General features: G+C 40.2%; 1 protein-coding gene across 3 annotated transcripts in view; it reads right to left on the reverse strand.

Moving 5' to 3' along the window:
* Positions 1-23,273, reverse strand: part of LIMCH1 (LIM and calponin homology domains 1) — a 179,179-nt gene that overhangs the window by 31,126 nt on the left and 124,780 nt on the right. For 2 of the 3 annotated variants that reach the window (XM_082052114.1, XM_082052115.1), the window contains exons 10-20: positions 19,440-19,724; positions 17,913-18,167; positions 16,273-16,617; positions 15,239-15,562; positions 14,445-14,675; positions 13,223-13,471; positions 12,320-12,355; positions 7,806-7,932; positions 5,471-5,625; positions 4,895-5,297; positions 1,079-1,300 (exon numbers count right to left, since the gene is read on the reverse strand). In XM_082052114.1, coding sequence (XP_081908240.1) covers positions 1,079-1,300; positions 4,895-5,297; positions 5,471-5,625; positions 7,806-7,932; positions 12,320-12,355; positions 13,223-13,471; positions 14,445-14,675; positions 15,239-15,562; positions 16,273-16,617; positions 17,913-18,167; positions 19,440-19,724 — 2,632 coding nt within the window. The remainder of the gene's footprint in view (positions 1-1,078; positions 1,301-4,894; positions 5,298-5,470; positions 5,626-7,805; positions 7,933-12,319; positions 12,356-13,222; positions 13,472-14,444; positions 14,676-15,238; positions 15,563-16,272; positions 16,618-17,912; positions 18,168-19,439; positions 19,725-23,273) is intronic. The other variant, XM_082052116.1, reaches the window with a different exon arrangement.

Below are 23,273 nucleotides of genomic sequence, written 5' to 3' on the forward strand. Positions count from 1 at the left end.
TTTCCTGCAAAACATTAATTTTTGACTCCATTGCAGTTCCCTCTGACAGGATCAAGCCCATGCTCATGGCACATCCCAGCTTCCATGCTTGCTGCAGGCTCCATGGCTTCATTGTCCATGGCCAGAGACTGCCAGGAAGCAGGGGAGTAAGACACAATCCCTTGGGTATGAATGAACCATCACTCCGCTGGACAGATCCGTGCCCACTCCCTGTTATCCACCCGGCCAATGCTTGGATGTAATCTGAGGTGAAAGTAAAAAATTATCGTATTCCAACTCTCACCACATCTCCAATTCTCTTTGTTGTTACACAGAAAAGAATGGCAAGAATTCCCTTTCCTGACACTTGTTTGCAAAATTTGCATGCTGTATTTGCAGTCTGGTCTTTACTCCTTGTTTTGTTTTTACTATCTACTTTTATTACAGTTTTGTAGCACCTAGATTCCTGCTCTGATATGCTCTAGTTTTATTCCTGTCTTTTTCTCTGGGGATTACGGGGAGAGAAAGATGAAAAGGTAAAATTAATTTGTTTCTTTGATAAGGCAGTTAAGCAGACATTAGCCTCTCTGAGCGTTTCAATATCTTATCCTCTTTTCTAATATTTCTGAGAAGGGAATGAAAGCTGAATACTCAAAACTGCCAGCACATCCACATCCTCTTCTTTGAAAATTGAAAACTGAGACTAATTATAATGGCTAGCACTGTCCAATTATGTTGCCGATCTAATCAGCTAACATCAGGAGAAGTACTGAATAAATCTGCCCAATAGCTGGGACACAGAGCTGACTTGTCCCTGGCCCAGCACATTTAAAGCACGCTTATCAGCTGCATGACATCTGAAAAAAAAAGGACATGCTGGCTGCAAAAGGTTTTATGAATCTTCCCCTCCCATTTCTCTACACACACACCAAAGGAAGAAGCTTTTAATTTACAAGGATTTTTTTTTTCCTGGTCCGGGCACACCCTCTTGAAATAAAGCAAACATAAGCATTCAGGTTTCATTAGTTAGTGATTAAATATGTTATGAGACAGAAAATTGGCAGAGAAAGTAAGGCTGGTTTGTTCGTGTTGGTCTTACTGTTGGCTCTTTATGCACACTCTGAGCAGCAGGTCTCTGTAAATGGAGCTCAACACTTGTGGGGTCCTTCTTCAACTCTGCCGGGGGCCTGTCCCCTCTGGCTACTCCATCAAATTTCAGAGATCTGCTTGGCGAAGGAGTAAATATTACTGTTGTACACTCTTTGTCCTTCTCTTCCATACCGTTGACATTTTCTCCATTCATGCTGACTTTTCCATCTACCTGCAGAATATAGTTAAATAAATCTGCTAAGGCTATTGCCTTTCAAAGGAATTCAGGAAATTAGGATTTCAACATGAGATTACAATTGTTAACACAGTCTGTCCCATCAGTGAAGGACAGAGCCAAGCACCTATTTCATTCAATGGGGCAAGACAGAAGAAAACTCTGTTCCAGGGAGGTCATAAACAAAATACAGACAGAAGGTAATAATTTTTCTGGGTTCCCTGGTTTCCCACATTTTGTTCTACCAGTAACATACAGACACCCTTTGTGTGCATCACAGATCAAAAGATTTTTTTAAAAAAACAACAAAGTTGTATGTTAAATTTACAACAAAGCTGCTGGGTTTTGCATTGCCTCATGCAAGAGGCAAGCAGGTTCCCCAGGGCTAAATATGCTGATGAACTGCTATGTATCCTGATGACCTCAACACAGTATTAGCAGATTGTGCTTTCTGAAGTACTGTCACATGAACTTTGAAGGGTCAGGAACAGCACAGTTCATTCGTTTCTTTACCGTTCATAATAGGGAATCAAGGAACCAATAAATAAAACTGGGCATTCCACCTTCCCCATGAGGCGATAAAATAGCTCCTTTCCCAGAAAATTATTTTATGCTGTCTCCATGAAAAGGAAAAAGCAGAAACAGTTTAATTACATTGTTCTGAGGGTCAAGCTAGCTCCTTGGTGGGAGCTATATTCCTTCTAAGGAACCTTTAAGTAAGGAAGAAAATACAAAATGAGCTCAAGCTTCTTCCTCTGCACTGACATAGCTTCCTCTCAGGATTTTAATATTTGGTAATGATGTTCTGCATGGAGGTTGCATGTAAAGACTTCCTTCAGTTTGGAGGGCTGTTTGTAGAAGTCGTGGAATACATGCAAAAAAGTCTTGCTGCAAAGACCTCACAAGCTATTCACAATAAGAGGGCCCAGTTGGAGAGAGACCAGGAAAGGACCAGCTATCAGTAATACCATATTGCTCCTGCCTAGCTACAGCACAGATGTTTATAGGCTTGTCAGCAGAGATACGTTTTAAACAGATTTGAAGGCTTTGCTACTCTGTGCATGGAGATCCCTCCTTGCAAAATGATCATCACGGGAGACAACACCAAGGTGAAGGAGTAAATATGGACAGACTGGGCTTTGGGTGAATAATGGCACAGATCAGTGATTTCTTAGAGAAGCTGTTGGGTTATATATGGTGACCAGTCATTTCAGGTTTCTCCACAGGTACTGCATAAACAAAGAACACATGTAAAGAGAAGCTCAGAGGTAAGCTCTTCCATGGGAACTTTTAACTTATTTCACCAGTATTGAAAACTGATACAACAAATGACAAAACTGCTTTATTAAACTGAAAAATGGTTAAAGAAAACAAAGTTCTTCCCATCTCATCATCCCTGCCCCACCATTAAGTTTCCATTAAGTTACCATTAAGTAAATAAGTTTCACCATTTACTTATCTTCAGTACTTCTTGATTAAACACCTTGGATATCTCAACAGCAGCACTCCGACTTAGTATGTGCCATCAGTGCTAAGCTGAGGACCAACTCCTCCTGTTGACTTCTTGTACACGTGCATCCAGAGACTGGTCCTCTATCTGAGGGTGATTAATTAAGGGGCCATCTCTGAGGCACTGGGCATCCTTGACTCTGACAGACATGCAGGGAGGTGAAGGCAGCTAGCACCTTGCACAGTCAGCTCCCAGGCAGAGGAGAAACAGCCTGGCTCTGCAAGAGGTTTCGTTCCTTCTGACTGCTTTTCAGATGAAAAGGTTCCCTCCCTTTCCTCACTGCCATCATCCACTTAGCAAAGTGCTACTCTTAGGGTATATTTCCAAACGTGAGTGTGGGCAGACAGGGAGCCCCAAGTCTCCTGTGACAGTGTGCTGGATTATCTACTGAAGGGGCAGGTCATGAAAGATCTCAGAAATGAAAAAGCCAGGAAAACACTGGCAAGCTGCACCATCCATTTTAATGTCTCTGTTTAGACTAAGACATTTCTCTATTTATATTAGGGAGGAAAACCAAATGTTTGAATGATCAGGACAGATGCCCTGGCTGCAGAGTTAAACAAACATACTCCCTTCCTTCTGATCTGGAGCAAGTCAACACATTGTCACCAGAGCTGAGAATCAGCAACAGACTGGTGTTTCAGGGGAGAATAATGCTACAGCTACATGTGCTAGGGAATGATTCCTTCCAAGACAAATCACGTTCTTTCACATCAAGTGAAAAAGATCCAGACAGGCTTCTAGTGGTGGCTGGTGTAGGGGAGAAGCATCCACGGGTTAGTTTATCCCCATATATATGAACTATACATGCATTAGCACGAAGGTGATACACATACATATCTTGGTCCTTTGAGGAAAAAAATGGCATGGATCAGAAAAAAAACCAAAACAAAACAACAAAGACCCAGGATTCACTGACGTCTCAAATGAAAACCCTAGGGGAAGACCAACTGAGGTATAGGAGAAATAGGAATTACCAGTTTCACATTTCAACTAGGAAACATGGTGGGGGCATTTACACGAGACCTGGGGCAGCCTTCAAGGGATTACAGATATCATAACATGCTTTTTCACCCTCTATACAAAGGTGACTTAATTTTTAAAATGTAAACAATCCAATTATGTATGGTAGCAATGCTACAGGGACATCAGAAGGGCTGCAGGGACCCCTACATGCCACTAGCAAAGCAGTAGATAGCAATGGCAGGCACGAGGGCAGCAGTATCCTACAGGCTGGGGCACTCATGCCTGTAGGCTTCACACTGCCAACAGCAGAAGCAACAGTGAGACTTGGGGAAGCTCCAGTTTTGGTACAGGGACTGTTAGAAGCATATTTCTTCAAACTTGATTTATTCTGACCTGTTCTCTCTAACATACCCTAGTTCTTTGCTTTCTCCATCATTGGTTCAGTATCTTACTCCCATTCTCCACACCCACACAGTCCAAAGATACACTCGTCAGGTTTCATATCCCTGTTGCAGTCTCTTCTCCCATCCCCTTCCCCCACAAATCTCATAGCTGTCTCTTTATTCAAGCCAGCCCTGCTGCCATCCAAGCTCTCTTACTACTTCTATTCCTATAATCCTTTATCAGTTCTTACAACGCAACACAGTCACTCCCTCTCTCTCACCAGCAATCCCCAGTTACACCACTGCCCCAGTATCTATATTTTTTCCTTAAACTTACATGGACAGCCTATACCCCCTCTTTACACTAGTGAAGCAGCTTTCCCCATTCATCTCTGGTGAGAAACATTTTTAATATAAAAAGTATCTTTGGGCAAGCTGGGTCTTGAATCTGAAGGAGTAGGGACTCTCTACACTGGATACACACACACTGCAATGTTTCAAAGGCTTAGGGACAGACTTGTTTGAGTACGGCAAAAATTGGGCCCCTAAAAATGTTGGTAATCAAGAACAGACCACTAGGCTGGGCAGCACAGAGCAAGAAGCTGAGTTCTACTAACACCAGAATGCCGGAACCACTTTCTACTTAATTGCATTAAATATGTGTATGTTGAGATGATTTAGTCAGGATCTCTTTGTCACCTAATCGGCTTTGGGAAGTGTAACATATCCTACCTTAAAGTTCTTTAAAACTTCCTGTGTATTTTTGGGTTGTGAGTAAGGCTTGGGGGTCAGCATAGGCACAGCCTTGGAGACAACACTTTTGCTGGGAGATGTGCGGCCCATTGAACTGCTGGGCTCTAGTTCAGCAGTGGGAACAATGGTTGCTTCAATGGTGGCAGTGAATTTTGGAGCAGGCAGCGACTGCTGCCTTAAGTATCTCAGAGGATTTGAGTCTTCCAGTGGGGAATTTGGCTCCACTGAATGGCTTCTTTCCAGAATTTTTGGCATCTGCAGACGCTCAAGGACAGCTTCACTGATAGTGAATCTTTCGATGTACTGCTGGAGGATGCTTTCAGCCTCCTCCTGTGACTTTGCGTTCTTGTATGCCTCATGAAGCTCCCGCTCTCTTCTCTCTCTGCATGGGGGACAACACAAGAAAGACCACTGCATTAAAATAATGCTGGAAATCACTGCTATTTCCTCTGCTCCACCAGCAGGTCTGCAGGCATGGCTGCCCACAGTTACCTATCACCTATGGAGCAAACAACATTTTCAGACATGCCTCTGCACTTCAGTAAAACAACATACTTCTCTTCCACAATTTCTCGGTAGGTTTTGATGCTTTTTCTGCGCTCATTTGTTCCGTCTCCAGACAATAACCTTTCCATTTTCTTTCTCTCAGCTTCTTTTTTAATTAAATCCTGTGAAGCGCTCCTTCGACGACTCTTCCACCGAGCCAGGTCCTGTGAGAGAAGAAAGGCACCTGAATGCAGAGTTGCAAATAGCTAAAAACTGGCCACAGAAAGCAAGCTTTGCAATGCTTGCTCCTGCCTGTGGACCAGGCTCCCATCACATGCTCGCAGCAATGTTTATTTTAAAGAGAAATTATACCATAAAATGAAGATGTTGCCTGACCGATTTTTCTCCTAACAGCAGGATCCAGTAAGGTTTTCATAGCTTCACTGGTGTATTTTCTTTTTGATTTTGTAGTGTTGCAGAAGCATACTAGGTAATAACACCAGAAAGTTTGGCCTAAAAGGACCAGCCAGGGCACTCATTTTCCCTTGGGCCACCATTAGCAACAAAGCCTGATTCCCCAGGAAGATGAAGTAGCAAAATTCTGTTTAGTAAAGAATTTTAATAATCAGATGTGTGGGAGACAGAGGTTAATTGGAGGAAGGGACATAGTTGCACCATGAACTACAGCTGCACTGACAGTCTGCCTCAGAGAGCTGATAATCCCACACTTTGCCCATGCTATCAGCCAACTACATACAAGCATAGTTGACCCATGATTTTCTATTTTTGACTGAAAAATCCAGTGCAGCGTCCAAACTAAAATTCTTCTTCAGGGGCACCCTCCAATATTTTGGACCCAGATCTAAGCAACACAGGTTAGAGACTAAAGCAGCTCATATCTTGTTGGTATGAGACATGACAGAACAAAATGCCTATGGTTTGTATCCAACTCTACAGATATGTTCCTGCTGAAGTAAAGATCTTACTCTTTTTGGAATCTGCCTGCCCAAAATTGTCCAGAAGATCCACCGACTGTGGTTCTCTACCTTTCTTGCAAAACCAGCCTGACACTAAACCAGAGTCACAGGAGATACCTGTTTATGGGCACCTGTGTCTTACATCCTGCTTGGGTTGTGAATTCACAAGTCCTGGAGGTACAGAGACGAGACTTTTTCTACAGTAAAAATACTAGAGTAAGAAAGTTTCCTAAGCTGTAAAACTTCTTTGCAGCCAACTAGTAAAGGAGCAAAATTTTACATGTAAAAAATAACCTCTGAAGAATTTCTGCAAAGAAAAAGAACTTCCTAGGAAACTGCAGGGGCAGTCATTAACTTTACAACATTTAGAGATTAGTATACAGATTATATTTCATGTACTTTAAAAAACTTTGGGTTTAATGAAAACCAGAGATTCCCTACACATACTCAGTTCAAAGGCTATTCATTTAATTACATGGTTTTCCAAATATTTAAATTGCATTTTTATTGGTGAACAGCAGAAGGTATTGCAGACATAACTTATTTTATTAAAACCAGGAACAAACCTTGTCACTTTTAATTTAGCTTAAAACCACAAATTATTGATGTTACACTCAAGGGAATGCTCATTAAAGTATTTCTACACACAACTTACATATATCAGTCTATAATCCCCTTCTTGAACAACAGGCCTTTCATTTTCCTCTGTTACTAATTATTCTCACTGAAATACCAAACTATTTCTTTATTCAGCTACTCCCACTATTACCTATTGTTTGAAAATTAGTTTTTCATTAGCAAACTTCATAACATAAGCCCTTTGCCTGTTTTTGTAATTAAAAACCAGACATGTTTATCTTTTCCAGCTCTGAGGCTTTAGAATAACAATAATAAAAAAGAGCCGTGAAACTGTTAATAGTTGGCAAATTTACAGCATGTGCATATAAAAAATTATCTGACCATGAATGCGGTGTCATCTCCATAAAGCCCTTTGAATGCCAAGGACATTCCAGCACGGGCATTTCTAGTGGCTCTTCAGAACTTTTAGTTCAGTGTAGAAGGTGCTGAGGGCCTGGAAAACATGCCCGCTTTAGCTGTGAGGATTTTTCTATTCAACAGCAAAGAGTTCTCAAACATCTTGAAAGCTTTGGGACTCATTCTAATCTCTGATGGGAAATTATGGCTTCCCACATATACAGACCTCTCAGCTGAAATCCTTAACTCTTCTACCATAAAAGTTATTTCTTAGTTGTATATACTGTTACTTTTTGGGCTTTAGCTTGAATTTTCTACCAAAAACCTCTCTGAGAGGCAAAAAGGAAAAAAGATTCTGATTATTTTAGTGTTAGAGAGCAACTGTAGATTTAGCAGGTTACACTTTTTTGCCTAGTTAGCTGGCATTGATGCAGACAACACTGCATACTCACATCTTGCCATCTGGTCTCATCCTCTTTCAGCTGGTTGTGCACGTTCTGAAGTTTCTCATGACGAGCTTTGCTGTGAGGTTGAGTCACAGCTTCTTCTTCACATCTCATGTCAAACATGCTCATACTCCTAAACACAGGGGGAATAAAAAGTGATGGATACAGCATTATTTAGAGGCTTTTATTCCTTCAGCTTGTTAGAGTTAAAGCCACATGAGGGTGCTACAGCAGAATCAGACACCTGCACTGTTACCAAGCTCCCAAAAGCAGCAGTCCCCTAGAAGGACCAGTTAGCATCATATGCATCCCACACAGTACTTTGGGCATTATACTCCTCAGCTTTCTCTTGTTTTTGTTAGTTAACAGAAAGTTTGTCTCTTGCTAAGCAGCACTACTAACATTACACCTCCATCGATAGCTCTCATTTAAAATCATTTTATTGAGGGCTAAGTTCAGAACATTCTACTTGCTGAAGGTTTGTTTCCCACTGAGTATTCAAGACCCCTCCAATTAAGACTGCAGACAGAAGTTTCCATTTCAGTATAAAACAAGAGAGCCTTGAGAAGTATATCAGGAGCAGCATGGCTGGCTGAATGCAACTCATATAAAACTGGGGAGAGCCAGCCCAGAGAAGTACACGTAGTGCAGAGAGGTACTTCCCTTCCTCCTCTCCCCTCCCTGCCTCAAAGAAATTCAGTGCTGTCAGCACCGACTTATCAATTCAGTTAATCTAACAAGGGAAAGATGGTGTTCAGGACAAAACAGTTTCTACACATTCTATTTCTGTCTCTGACCTTTGGAGAGTTAATGGAAAAAAAGATAATGGTTTGATATTGTACATTAATTCATATTATATAAAGATCTTCACGTGAAGACAGCGTACTTGTTACTACTCCTCCCCTACTACCTATTATTAGTAAAACATGACCTCAGTTGTGCCATTAAAACAAAACAAAACAAAAAAGCAGCCATGCAACTCCACATGAATGATTTCACAGCAGTCTTCAAATGATCATCCACAGCTTTAGGTGAACCAATGAGCCAGCTGGCAGGAGAAGCACTCAATGAAGATAAAATTGTAGGTGACTGTGTTCACAGTGATCCAAGTGGATAGACACAGAAAGCTGTGCATATATGTATTTAGCCAACTTTTGTATTCAGGCAAGCGAAGGTGTGAATGAACCACTCTCAAGGGAAAACTGAGAGGCCTGGACATTGGATGGAAAAGGACATGCATAGATGCCATCCTATTAGTAGGTATTTGCTCAGAAATGAAGGACAGAACACACATCTTATTGCCTTTAAGCATGAACAGCGAGGTTAGCGTATGACTCTGCTTCACCCTAAACAGGGTGCTGAGGGTACACTCAGCTGGGTTTCTCTGGGAGCAGTTTAAGGGTTACATTGCCCAGGACTGGACTGGAGCACTTCTAAATAACAGAACCTAAAGAGATGGCAAGTTCTGTTGTTTTTAGAACTAAAGACACATCACCTACTACGGAACATTTAAATATCACATCACCTACTACGGAACATTTAAATATCAGTCATATTTTGCAGACTGGTGAGGTAGGTTGGGAGATGCATAACTTTTAAAGAAGTCACCCTTAAAGGGTTTCTTTCAGTTTAAGAGCTTTTGAAATACACACCAAGTAAAGTCTTTAGTGTTTAGTATTTTCCACCTTGTGCCTACTGGGTCAAACTGGTTGTGTAGCTTCCTTCTTGTTCCCTTTCCTCATGTCAGATTTTTTTATTCACATACAGTAGAAGAAAACAGAAGACCCAAAACAGTGGTAAGTGGTTCTAGCAGAGTGCATGAGTACTTGCCCTCTGCCATTTGGGATGAGAAACTAAAAATACTTTCTACCAAGAGTCTCCTGATGTCTTAATGAAAGGCTAGTGTCTATTATTCCTTGTATTCACTCGGGTCCCTCAGTGTGTACAGAGACAGCAAAACCAAAGGTTTTATGGCTATTAACAATGCAACAAAGAAGGTGCTCTGGAAAAGGCTTCAGCTGAGGCCAGGAAACAAGATATACACTACAAGCCCACGTGTACCTTCTACTCTAGTTGTCAGCTCCTGCTGCTGGGCCTTCATTGCCCTTTTCTGGCATTAGCAAAGCTCTGGGGATTGTCTCCAAATTTTGTCTGGAAGCAAGGGGCCTTTTCTGCTGACCAGTGTACCAGACCTGATGTTCTGACAAAGGTCTGGGAAAAAACACTGTGCACAGTGTATTTTGGAGCGCTAGATCTTTGGGATTATATGATTTTTAAGTTACACTACTTTATTCTTGCAAATTACAGTTGTTCAGTTGTTCTTTCAATGATATCATGCAGCAAACAGGTCTGAAAAAGTGCTGGATAAAAAAAAAAAAAAGTCCTCAAGGACTTGAATGTTCAGACTAATTTGAAAGTGAGAAATAAGGTAAAACACTTCTTTTTATGAAAATACGTTAACAATCCTTAAGCATGGCATTTATTATGTGGCTGCATTACCATTTTATAGACATACTAAGACTTAAGAAACCAAAATAAAACATAAAAAGTGACAACCTGGCTAAAGAATCAGACAAATACTCAAAAATTTCAGGTCACTATAATTCTCTTGTCAGACTTAAAGTATAAAGCACAAGCCTAAACTCACATTGGACTGTCACACCACCACCAGAATTCAGCCTCATCACTTTGGGAGATGGGAATGGGGCTGATTCGCAGGAATACACCAAATATTGCCTCATCTGGACCTCAAGACAGACCAGGGCTGATGCCAACATCTAACATTCACTAACCAACTAAAAGAATTTTGTCAGCCCAACACAGGAGTTTCTAGTTTTGCCACTGGAATAAACAGCATCTAGTCTAAGGATGAATTCAAGTTACCAAGTTTTCAAAGGAGACCTCACAAACATTTTGAAAGCATTTTAAATGTCAGCTTAATTAATTTCTTCTATTTGAAAGCTAAATTTTATTAGATTCTTGGTAAGTACTTCATCTTCAGAAGTAAAAACACAATCTTACATTTATAATAACTTTAAAGACAGTTTTGGAAAATAGTTGCTTTGTAAATTCTGGCACATCTGGAAAGGATGACAGCAAGGCTTGGACATTTATTGTTTTGCCTTTTAAAACAAAATCTGAATCAATGTGAAATAAACCATGTGATTTATTAATCTTTGTTACTCTCACATTATACAACCAAATGCATTGCAATGCCTGGTTGAAGGCATCTCCATGTACCTTCTCTCATGTTTGCATTTAATACAGACACATAAAAATGAGGGAAAACAAATGAACAAATCAATCAGATATGTAGGCTTCCTGAAATGGCAGGGAGGTCTCCATTGTTACGTATAACTCTTCTCTGTTGTTATGCTCTTTTTATCTCATCTCTTAATTTGATTGAAAAGATTTCTGCTGCTTGAAAATGATCACATTTACTCTGTGGTCAGAGGGCACAGGCTTTGCACAGCATAAAGGTGTTACAGATCGTGTAAAGACTAGTCAGTCCGTGGTTCCAGCCTTTATCATTAGACGAAAAGGGTGAAAAATTATATATGACTCTCTGGATATACTCGTTATTAAAAAAACCCACAAACTTTCTATGTTATTTCTATTTTGTGATTTAATCTGGGAAACAGAGAAAGTCATGGGCATTTCTATGAACAGAAGAAGGGTATTAAGGACATTATTGTGTGGATAGCTCCCAACTATTTATTTGCTTCTAAATGCCTGCACTTTGTAAGAATAGCTAATACTTTCACAGAGCTTTCTAAGTGACATTGCATACTGTTCTGAACTAGAGTTTACATGCATCCACACACAACTGAAATATGTTGAGTGCAATAAATGTCACAGTCCTACTCCTTCTGTGAAAAGTAAAGCATTGAGGTGAAGAGCTTAAAAAAAGTGAAGTTTAGTACATTATTAAATTAAACCCAACCTAGAAGGTATTCAAGAGAAAGTTTTTAAAAGACAATAAATGAACAATGGAAGAATTATTTTCCCAGTAATTATTCACAATGGATTTTATTTATTTTTTATTTGGGATTTATTTATTTATTTATTTGTATTTATTTGTATTTATTTATTTATTTATTTATTGGGATTTCTTTTTTCTTCCTGTATAGGTCATACTTCATTTTTTAACTCAACACCCAGCCCAGATTCAACCCAACTCTCTTTACGTGTACCTGATTAGGGGCAACGGAAATTCAGAAAGAAATTCAGAAGAAAAAACAAAACAAAATAAAATAAAAATAAAAAGGAAACAACACTTCAAGCAACATCTGGACATTAGTGTTATGCTCAGATTTATGGGCTTTTATATAAAAATTATTTTTAGCTGCAATGTAAGCCATATTGCATTCCATTTTTCAGTGCTTTTCTGAAAAATCTATTTGCTGGAACACTGCAAAATTATAAGGAGGCATCAACTGCGTTTTAAATTAGTAGGAAGACGGGAAAGCATGCAGTGTAAGTTGTTTAAAATAGAATCTTGTGAGCACAAGACAACTTACTCTGCGTCATCAGACACAGCAGTTCTGGGGCCGAATCTACAAGACCAAATATAAAATTAGAGTGTTGATAAAAACATTAAGTAGTAATTGCAACCAGACCCATACAATTTGGGTAACTGTCACTTGACCATCCAACCTGTATGAGTAAAGCTGAGCAAAAAAAGAATCACACTGCTCAGGGATTATGTATTCAGCAAACAAGACTTACCTCATCATCTGAAGGTTGAACTACACAAGAACGCCACCCACCCCTCCCTGACCCCACACTAATGCCCTCATTACAAAAATCCACTGAAGCATACCTCACATGGGTGTAGAAAATAGTTATTGAAAATAGGCGATATATTAACATTTACATTAAGTGCCACACATGCGATGAATGGAGACAAATCTTAACAGTTGCATTTCACAGCAGTGCTCAGAATCACCGTTGCTGATTATTTTTTGGGTGTGTGTGTAGGTGAAAAAAGGTACTGGTAATACACAAGTCAGTATCATCCACTAAAGTGACAGTCTCGTTTGGAGTCATGCAAACCATGTGTTTGTATCTGGGACTTATCATAAAAAACAACAAGTGCAAAAGTTGACACCACAACACTTTCTAGTCATGGAGAAGCAAGACACACATCTCTGAGAATGCCCAGCAGAGTCCAGTTGAAACTCTGCTACTCATAAACCATTTTTGTATTTCACATAGATATTATAACTAAATATTTTCTTCCATTAGCTGTATAAAATAGAACAATACATTACACAACTACTCCGCTTGTTTCTAAAAAGCATATTACTGATACACAGTATTTTGTTCTGGACTGAAAACACACCAGGCAATGCAAAATCTGGATTCTGAAGTGCACACACAGAGGTGTACAAACTGCGTGATTCACACCATACAGAGCTCACGTTTGCAGATGCTCGTCCTTGAATGACAATGTTTCCATTTTGTTTTCCTCAGGAACATCCTGAAGCTCAGATGATTGATCAAGGTGGACTTCATTAACGCTACCTTCACCCACTTGGGCAGTAGGAGTAGTCTCATCTTGTCCTGCAGGAGGGAGATTGTTTTCTTCCTGCCCTTGCTGCTGTTCTTGCAGTGGTTGTATTACAGGTGTTCCAGAGCTATTAGTGCAGACTTGTGGACTTTTTTCAGGCCTGAGCAAGCCAAAGGCAGTAGTGCAAAGAGACGTATTAAGCAACTTTGGAAAAATTACATATACACAATGAAAAGCATTACTAAGTTAACAAAAAAAAACCAAAAAACCACAAACCCAAATAGCTGATGGGTGACAAGCTAAGAGAGGCAGGTGTGCAAAATGTAATTTTAATAGAGAGCTTGCACTTCCATTCGGATAAACAAACTGTCCTGGACACCACCAAATATTAAAGTATTAAGTACATATTTTAACTAAGCTATTCAACTTAAGGTCTTCTCAACACCAAACCACTGTTCAGTTCTACAGTAGATGACAGAGACTTTTCTTCTCCTGGCTGAGCTGTACACTAGGTTTTCACCTGTGTATGCACAGGTGCCTGCACACCCATCCCTTCTAATGTACTTTGAAGAGGCTGATGAGTAAGAACCTTTCCACTCTTGCTTGCATGTGCCTCAACCAGCCAACACATAACTCTATTCAAAGTCTTAAAGCACCAACTTGCCCACGTAGCCTTCCTCATCTGAACAAAGGTGCTTAGAAAGGCACGGAGCCTTATCAGGGGCAATCTTGGGATCCTTGGATGTCCTGTTGGGAAGTCACTGGCACCAGCTAAGCCATAGACAAGCATCTAACCTACCACATCCAGCACCTCCATTTCTAGCTGGAAACATTTGTAATGATTAGCTCATATTTAACCAGAAACCTCTATAAATGTAATACCATCTTGCTGTGCATACCCATTCCCACAAACTCATAGAATTTCACATCTGGTAGAGCTCTGCTCTGAGTCTTTACAAGGCTCTACCAAAAAGGCCAGAAACCCTGCATTGCCTTCTTTTGAGCAGAGAAAGCACAGAATCAAGGACAAGTATGGAAGAAACCGCTGCTGGGCCAACAGCAACTCCTCCAGACCAAGAGATCCTGACAGCCCATAGGGCCAGCTACAAGGAAGAGAATCACAACTTTCTTACCTCATAGTTTTCTTCTCAAGTTCTCTAGCTGTGCCCTGCTTATTCTGCTGCTTTGAAAATGGCATGGGAAGGAACTGCTTAGCACTGGGCCCAGGCTGCTTTAGGAAAGCTCCAGTTCTTCTGGCCAACATGTCATCTCTTTGGGGGTCTGGAAATTTCACTTTTTCTTTTCCACTGCTCTGCTGCTGAGGGGTTTCAAGCTGTTCTTGGATTTCTTCTCGTGTGACAGTACTGGTCAGAGAGACAAGTGACACTGTTCCATGATAACGCTCACTTGCACAGCCCAAGGCAAGCGGCTGCTCAGGCAAGGTGGGGTACTGTTACTCAAAACACAGTTGCAGAATGATGGACAACCAGGCATCTCTAGCTACAGTGCAGGGAGTGAGACCAAGAGGAAACTATGTTGAACGCCACACTTATGGAGCTGATATGTTAGAAGTTGGGGATTGCATAAAAATGTATGTGATAAATTATTCACTTGGAAGCTGGCGTAAAAGTCTGGACAAAGAAACACGGATTGCAAATTCCCCCCAAAAGATGAAAGACTGTTTTCATGCTGAATAGCATTTAAGAACTGCAGTACTTAAATATTATGAAAGAAAACAGACTGTTTTATGTTCATAGCATACATTCTTGTAAGTAATTTCATAAAAAAGAACACATGCCATGATGAAAGAGTGAAACATATCTTTAAAGGCTGTGTGAAGAATGGAACAACACTGCTGACTGATCCAAGCCAACACCACACACAAACCAGGCATAAAGCTCAGAGGGATCTGCTTCTGTTCTCTGACCTTTCTGCTTCCCGTGGAGTCTTCAAATCCTTCTCACGAGCTACTGTCTCCCCTTGCTGTTGCTGCAGTAGATGAGGAGCTAGTGACAGGGGAGGACAATGTATGGGAACAGGGCTAGTGGTACGCCTCTGAAAAGTTCCCATCCTCCTAACCAACATATCATCTCTCTCGATGTCTGGTAAATGCTCATCGCATTCTTCCTCAGTGCTTTCTTGCCGTTTGTTCAAACTGCACAAGGTTTTTTTCTCAGAGATGATGTCGAAAGCTGGGACAGGTGACAGCATTCTCCTGCAAGAGTCATCTGTACCTGACTTGGCTACCTCACTAGTGATGAGATTGAGAGGAGGAGTGAGAAAGACAAAACATTCTCAAGTCAAATGAAAGGTAGAAGAAGAGTCCTTCAACTCAGTTTGGAATTGTTTTACAAACACACAAACTTAACCAAATGAGTTGTTTGCCAAAAGCATTCCTTAAAAATTCTTGCTACAGCCACAGACTAAGCTACTAAAGCAAAGCCAAATAAATATAAGCTCTGTTAATATGTTAACTTCCAGAGCTCTAATTCTCTTCTAGATAAACACCAGGAACACAGAGGACCAACACACCTTGGTTCCAGCATCAAATATTCAAAGAGAAAGTAAATCCATTAGATATGAAGAAAGCATTTTTTGAACATCAGTAAGGCCAGCAAACTGAACAACAAATTCCTAATGAGCTGAAAGCAGGCAGAGCAAAGCTACTGGGATTCAAGAAGCAGAAAAAGCTTGAACAACAGCTCAGACTCTGAGATACCAGTGATTTCACTGTTCACCAGAAATTTTGAGGCACATTCTCAGGGGAACTTTGCATGGTGTTGTTTTGTGGAACCCCAAACATGTTAAGATACTGCAAAGGCATTGGATGACTTCTGAACAAAGCCGTGTGCATAAACAGCTCTTAGGTCTATGCAGCAGTCCACCCCCATGCAGATTGGCATCTTGCAAGACCAGGTCTCATTTCCAGCTCAGCAGCACTTCCTAAGCCACACCAAATACCTGGATTCACCCTGTGGCTTTGATACTTCATCACTGTGTTCAGCAAACCTGGGACTGCCAACAGTAGTTGAAGGAGAGCTTTCAACACCAGAGTGACTCTCCACACCGTCTTTCTTGCTTTCTTCTTCTGTTCCACTCTTGGATGAAGCTCTGCCAACAACGAGCTTGTCCCACTTCTGCTGATCAATCTCAGTTACTGGCCCAAAATGTACGAACTTCTGCTTGGGGCTACCAGCCTTCTTGTTTGCTCTGGCTTTGCGGACAGCAAAATCGTCGTGAGCTGCTGGTTTCACTGTGATTTCAGCTGGTGGCAGAGTGTCACTGGGACATTTGAAATCTTCTTCACTAGTATCAATGAGGAATAAAAGAATCCCCACCAAATGAGACCCCAGGATAAAACAAATTAAATGCTCCTAAGGTTTTGAAGGGTTTTTATTTTAAAATTTAAGGACACAGGTACAAATAGCTGTGGTATACTGAGGTCCAAATGACAGATAAAATCCAAAGGTACTACAAACCTATTGGGGAAACTCTGGGAGCACATCCATGGAAGCCCTTCCTTAGGGGAAGAAATGTAGCACATGGCCCATTTCAGACTCAGTTCTTCACACTAACAAAGCCACAATTCTCTTCTCTGCTCATGCAGACCTGGGCTGTGTGTTACAAGGGACTGTGCAAGCACCAGCACACCCACCTTGTCATGGGGGAGCTCCAGTGACACGGTAGCACCAGGGAGGGCAATTCACTTATCCTAAATCAAGGGGACTGAATCTTGATTTTAATAAATCACCTCAAAAGTACCAGAGAGAGTACTAATATCTGAGATGAGAGAATGACTGAGTTTTGATGGTTTGTGTTAGAGCTAAAAATTACACACAGTAACAGCATTGTTAGAAGAATGCCTCAGCAGATGGTCACCTTTAATTGGAAAATGGTATGTGCTGAAACAGGAAGGTTAGGAGTTGTTATCCTGTCCTACTGGAGTCACAAATCACATGCATACGTTATAGCCCACCTCCATAGGGAAATAGGTTAGAATAACTGCTTTATACTGGCTCGCTTTGTACATGCCTACACCACACAACGAGGCTCCTGAAATGCCTGCTGCAGCGACAAACAGTGCTGGTGTGTTTACTCAGCACTGGAGTACAATGCCATGCAAGTATATCAGCTCAGGTCTCAAAAACAGAATAGCCACATTAATGCAAATAGATGATGGTCCTCAGTTAATACCCCAAAGCTATAATGCCCTGTCCTGAAGACAGCTTGGTTAGCAGTGCTACCGAGTTAGTGGTGCCACATGGACCTTTGCACTATTCAACTTAAAGCAGCTTCAGAGCAGCTTGATCCATGGGACAAGAGGGACCTTTCTAATATGACGTTAGGAGTGTCCATTGGGGCAGTGACCATGAAACTACTATAGCAGTTCTAAATGATGGACACACTTTCATTTCATTTCACTGCATTGATAAGAGAGCATCCCTGTACAGATTTTTGACTCCGCCTGAAAAGTTAAGTAGGTGAGGACTGGTTGTCACCAAGGCATTCTTCAAGCCTAAAACCACAAGCACATACAGCAGATCATGACATACCAACATGCTTCCTAGGGTGCCAATCCTCTCCACAGGCAGAAATCGTACCTGGGCTCCCCTGACAGTTTTAATCTTTTCCAGGTCTCCAGATCCTCTTTTGTTATAGAGGCATTCACAAAAATCACATCTTCTCGGGGCTGAGGAAGGGTACTTTGAGATTTCCGTTTAGCCAAATCATCTCTCTCAGTATCAGGCACTTTCAGCTGCTCTTCCTCCTCTGACTCAGTCTTCTCAGTTTGCAGAAGTGGGTTCTCTTTGCTTGTCGCTATTTGCCTTGCTGATGCCACGTGCACCCGTCTTCTTCTAATTTAACGAACATTCAAGTTCAGCAAGAAAAGATATTTTGAAGGAGCAATGATAAATCAGTGTCAATCGAATATGATCAGAGCACAAGAAGATAAAACTGAATTTATAGGCAGATTAATTTTACATTAATTTTAGGACGTCAACATGGAATGATTTGAAGTTGAAACCTCTCATCTATGCTACCCTGCTCATGCACTATTGACACCATTTTATCACGACTTGTCCTAGCTCAAGCAAGAAAAATCTTTAAGTTAGTACTGTGTCCAGCATTTCTGCAATAACATTTCTCATAAATAGTTACAAATATCTCATTTTCATATTATTAGCAAAGTGAATTCAAGTTTTGCTTGCAAACATACTACAGAATTTCTTTGATCCTAAAGTCATGTCAATAGTATTAGAATATTAAAATCTGGTTATATGCTCTTCTGATGTCCTGCCAAACTAGTAATTAGAAAATGTTTACATAATCAAATTACCAACAGCTGAAAGGCACATTTTGTATTACTGGAAAGAGTTACTAGGTATTAAGAGAAGTTTTCTGAATGTAAAAGTTAGTACAGTTGAGGTCTGCTGTAGTGTGTATGTATTGGCCTTATGCAGGATCACTTTTCTCTGCACAAATAAAACAAATATACTGGTTTCCTGAAGCAGAGGTGTGCCTAGCAGATATGTGTGTTCAGCAGCTTCTTAAAAGTCTGTAGCACTGAGATGACGACAGAAGACATTTTCTAGGCTGAAACCTTGTAAGCCAACCATCTCCAAAACCACTGCATTAGGACTGTATGTAACACAATTCGGTGCAGAATAGCATATATATATGTATATATATATATTCAGGACATTAACTAAAGACTAAGTCTGTGTTTTCTGCAAGGTATTAAAAGAATAGCATTAGATGAAAAAAGGCATCCAAAAATGTGCACTGAAAATGCTCAGCAAAAAGAGCCAAGATGCAAAACATATCTTTTAAGTTTATTCTCCACTACTCATACTCAAGAGCTGTCTCATGTCTCAGATAACAAAACTGTCTTTATGCAATTTACACTCATAGTCAGTTTAAACTCCTGGTCCTAATACTCTAAGAAAAAATTACAGTTAGTAATTGATATATCTTTTTTTTTGTTGTGGTTGTTCACTTTACAATAAAGCATTTGCATTTACTTTACCCTCTAAGCTTTTTGTAGCCAAGACAGCTTCAGACCTACACAGCAATAAGCCATGTAAAATTAGCATTATAATAGAAAGAAAAAGACCTTGAATGCACACCTTGCATGTTCCTGTTTTTCCATCTGCAACGGCTTTTTAATGTCTTCCAGTTTATCTTTACTTGTATAGGGTCCAATTAAAAAGGAGTTAAACGGAACTATGTGTCTGGGTTGATTCATTCTGGCTCTCCGGGTGGCAAAGTCATCTTTTTCTAAATCAGGAACTCTGCTGGCTGCTTCATCTTCTGAACCAGAATCCTTCCCTTGGTAATGTGTCATGAAGGGGTTGTTCCTGCGAAGGATGATGTCCGGGGTGCTTCCGTCGTCTTCACACGTTTGCTTTTTACTGACACAGGGCAAAATTAAAGAAAGCTCTTGATGCACCAGGGGAAGAGGAGGGAGTGGCTGCACTCATCTCCAGGTCATAAAACAAGCACAGTTAATAAAATATGCTCCAGGCTGCTGTTATTTTGGACAAAGCCTTGTTACAAATTAAAGTTATCATATACAGGTAGCAAATCCACAAGGACTTTACACAGAAAATCAGTAGTGTTGTTCTTATTTTAGCTGTAGCTAGAAGAATGAGTAGGAACTAGTTTAACATACTAGATGAAGCGAAGGTAGTACCGTAAATGGTAGTATTCAACTTCATGAACACTTCAAACAAAGAGACTTGATGCAAATACTTGATTTTTGGCCAACATTGCTGAATCCTGAAATACCAGATATTTGACAGTTTTTCTTCTTAATGGCTCTATTTTATTTATTTATTTATTTACCTATTAAGACCTGAGTAATGACTGCGGGTGCTTGCCCTAATATTCTTAACTGCTTTTCTTCTTACACACATCCACACTTGATTCTTTCCCTAACTAACCTTCCCTTTCCCCCAGAGTAAGACGTCTATGCCAATGCTGACAAAGTAGCTACAACAATAGCACCAGTATGCCAATGCTGGAACACGCTGCCATCTGCCATGGTCAGAAACAACACTGATACCAACACAGCCTTGTTGTTACTGAAGATTAATACAATAAAGACCCTTGAAAGCTGGTACCCAGAAAGATTAAGCTTATTTCAACTTGTAACGGTCAATACTCTTACACAAACTGAAAAGACAGATGGCAAGAGCTATGCGACTCTCCCATTTAAAAATCAGATTGTATTTACTGATATTTTAGAGCGCTGGATATCAAGTAGTAGACTCTCCCACTTAGTACTTTTGTTGGCTGCAAATACTTTACATTTTCTCTTTCATATAGCACATCTTGCTACACAAAGGGAAAAAGAGGGTATCACAAAGGATTAAACAGTATGACATTAAGAAAGCAAATCTAAACAGCTCAGGGGTTTCGAGTTTCTTTTCTGTTTAAGAAAACAGTAGTGCTAGAATTATCTGCTTTTCTAAAACATCTTCAAGCCCTGCAAGCCCACTATACATGCCACTTATTTTACAGCCTCAGCTGCCCCTTCAAAGTACTGCTCAAGAAAGTTGCTCAAGAAAGGGGGAAGCCATAAACCAGCCCGGACAGGTCAGCCTGGCTCGGGCCTCAGAGGACAGAGGAGCAAAAAGAAATTGCCTTTGCTGTCAACTTGCCGTGCTGCACCACAGAGGAGCGCCCTATAGCGAGCACGTTCTCAAAATAGCCAAAGGCAACTTTTCCCTTAGATCTCTTTGGAGGATCAAGATTTCATTCAAGGCAATAGACTGGCAGACAGGGCTGCAAAGGGAGCTGCTGTCCCTTTCCCTCATGGGCACATCTGTTCACCAAAGCTTCAGGAAGAGCTGGAGCAGACAGCTCAGAGCTCCTGCATGCTTTGCAGTGCTCCATGTTTCTAACCCTCCATCAGCAAGTATTGTCCCTATCATTTCGCTTCCGCTCATAACAACAATTTCTATTCCTTCTTCCCTAAAATAATACAGTATGAAGTTTACTAAGGATGTTGACTCTTGTACATACCAAAATCAACAAGCCTATGAGGTCATCTTCTGGTTCAAATTTCACTGCTGGACAGGCGTATTACATCGCTCAATTCTAAATCACAGGTTGTCAATACACTAGTGTAAATTGCCCAGCTGGCTTTTTACACCTGCAATACAGTATGTTCAAGATGACCACCAGGGAAAGAGTCTGATTTTCTGCTTATGGTTTCCGAAGCCACCTTTTGTTTCCCCAGTACAAGAATATGAAAACTTTAGAGAAAATATACTGATCTAAAATAGACACGCAGTGCCTAATGTTTTATGCACAAACAGTTACCTGAAAGTCATATATGCTGGAACTTCTTCTCCCAAATAAGCCAGGGTACGTATGATTAATTGCTAATTAATTTTAACTAATTTTTTAATTAGACTTTACTACTGGCATCATTAGCCTTTTTAAAAATCTAATTATTTGGTAATAATTTTCAGAATCCTGGACATAAAGGGCATGCATAAAATCATATAATACTCCATTAAATTTTGTTTATATTTGATTCTTAAATGAAAATCAATAAGATGAATATTTACTTGGCCGGCTAGGTTGGAGGTACTGTTTTATGCTTTTAGTTTTTTTAGTGTATATATGTATATATATATACACACACACTATATAGTATATATGTATACACTATATAATATATATGTATATATATACACCATATAATATATTTAGTGTGTGTGTATATATATATATATATATATATATAAGCAAGTCATTATTCAGTGAAAACTGTTGGATTTTTCAGTCTCATATCCACCAATGCTATTGAAATAGAGAGCATCAAATGTAGCATTTCTGACAAGGTGTTTTTGGCAACAAAGAAACATAAAGTTATTCAAAAGAGCAACTATGAGTCTTTGTAATGAATAACTGAAGAATTTCCAGCTTTTGGTACAGCTAGACTTCAGCTATCAGTTTCTAGGTTAAGAATATTTTTGATTCATTTACATTTTGTTTTTAATGGAATTGTGACATTTTGGGGTCTCCTGAATTAGTTTGTGGCAGTCTCAAAAGTGTCTTTTAAGGCCCGTTAATCATAGAGACAATGAAGACTGTAGATTTGAAGCTTGCAATGGACCAGAATTCCAAACAGATTTGCAAATTGCTCTTGTACACCCAGGCCCAGCCCTTGCAGAAGCAACACCCAGGCCTATGCTGGTACAGCAAGTGCTTCCAAAGTGTCATACCGTGGATGTTTGCACTCACTGAAACAGGGTCTCGTACAGGCTTGTGGATCCTTTTATCACATTTCAGAACAATGAAAGGGTTTTGCATGCTTATGCACTGTCAGGATAAGAGTCCATGTCCCTTTCACAACAAACATGCCAAAAACGTTCGCTCACATTTCTTTCTTACATCCACCTCTTCATCATCTATTACAAAACACCTAATTCTCCTCTTTTTAGGGAGCCTCCATGAATCTGATCCTTACCGTTCAATATAATAGTGTAGATAAGAGATGGATGCAGACAATAACCAAGCAAAGAGGATCACACACCAATCAAATATGCTATAAGGAGATACTACACTCCTTGAGGAAAGGGGAAGGCTTTTTGGCATACATTTGTACAATGTCCCGTTCAATGGAGTCCTTTCCTAGAACATGCCACAGCAATGGAGATAAGTACTTAGATCCCAAGCAAAAAATACATTCGCATACAAGTTCAAACCCTTCCTGTGCCAGACCCTGAAAGGTCTTCTACTGAGTTTCAGCTTTAGGAACAATTAGATGCCTTGTAGAGATCAAAGTCACAGTGGGTGTCCTCCAGAGGTCAATATGTTGAGAAGGAACAGTCTGTAAAAAACTCATAGGAACTGAAAGACGACTGACCTCAGGTGAAAAACATAGAGGCTGGCATGATAGAAAGATGAGGGAATAAGAGGGGTGAAAGGAAAAAAAAATCAGAATA

This window comes from Streptopelia decaocto (genome assembly GCF_964273445.1).
Source record: "Streptopelia decaocto genome assembly, chromosome: 4".
Lineage (NCBI taxonomy): Eukaryota > Metazoa > Chordata > Aves > Columbiformes > Columbidae > Streptopelia > Streptopelia decaocto.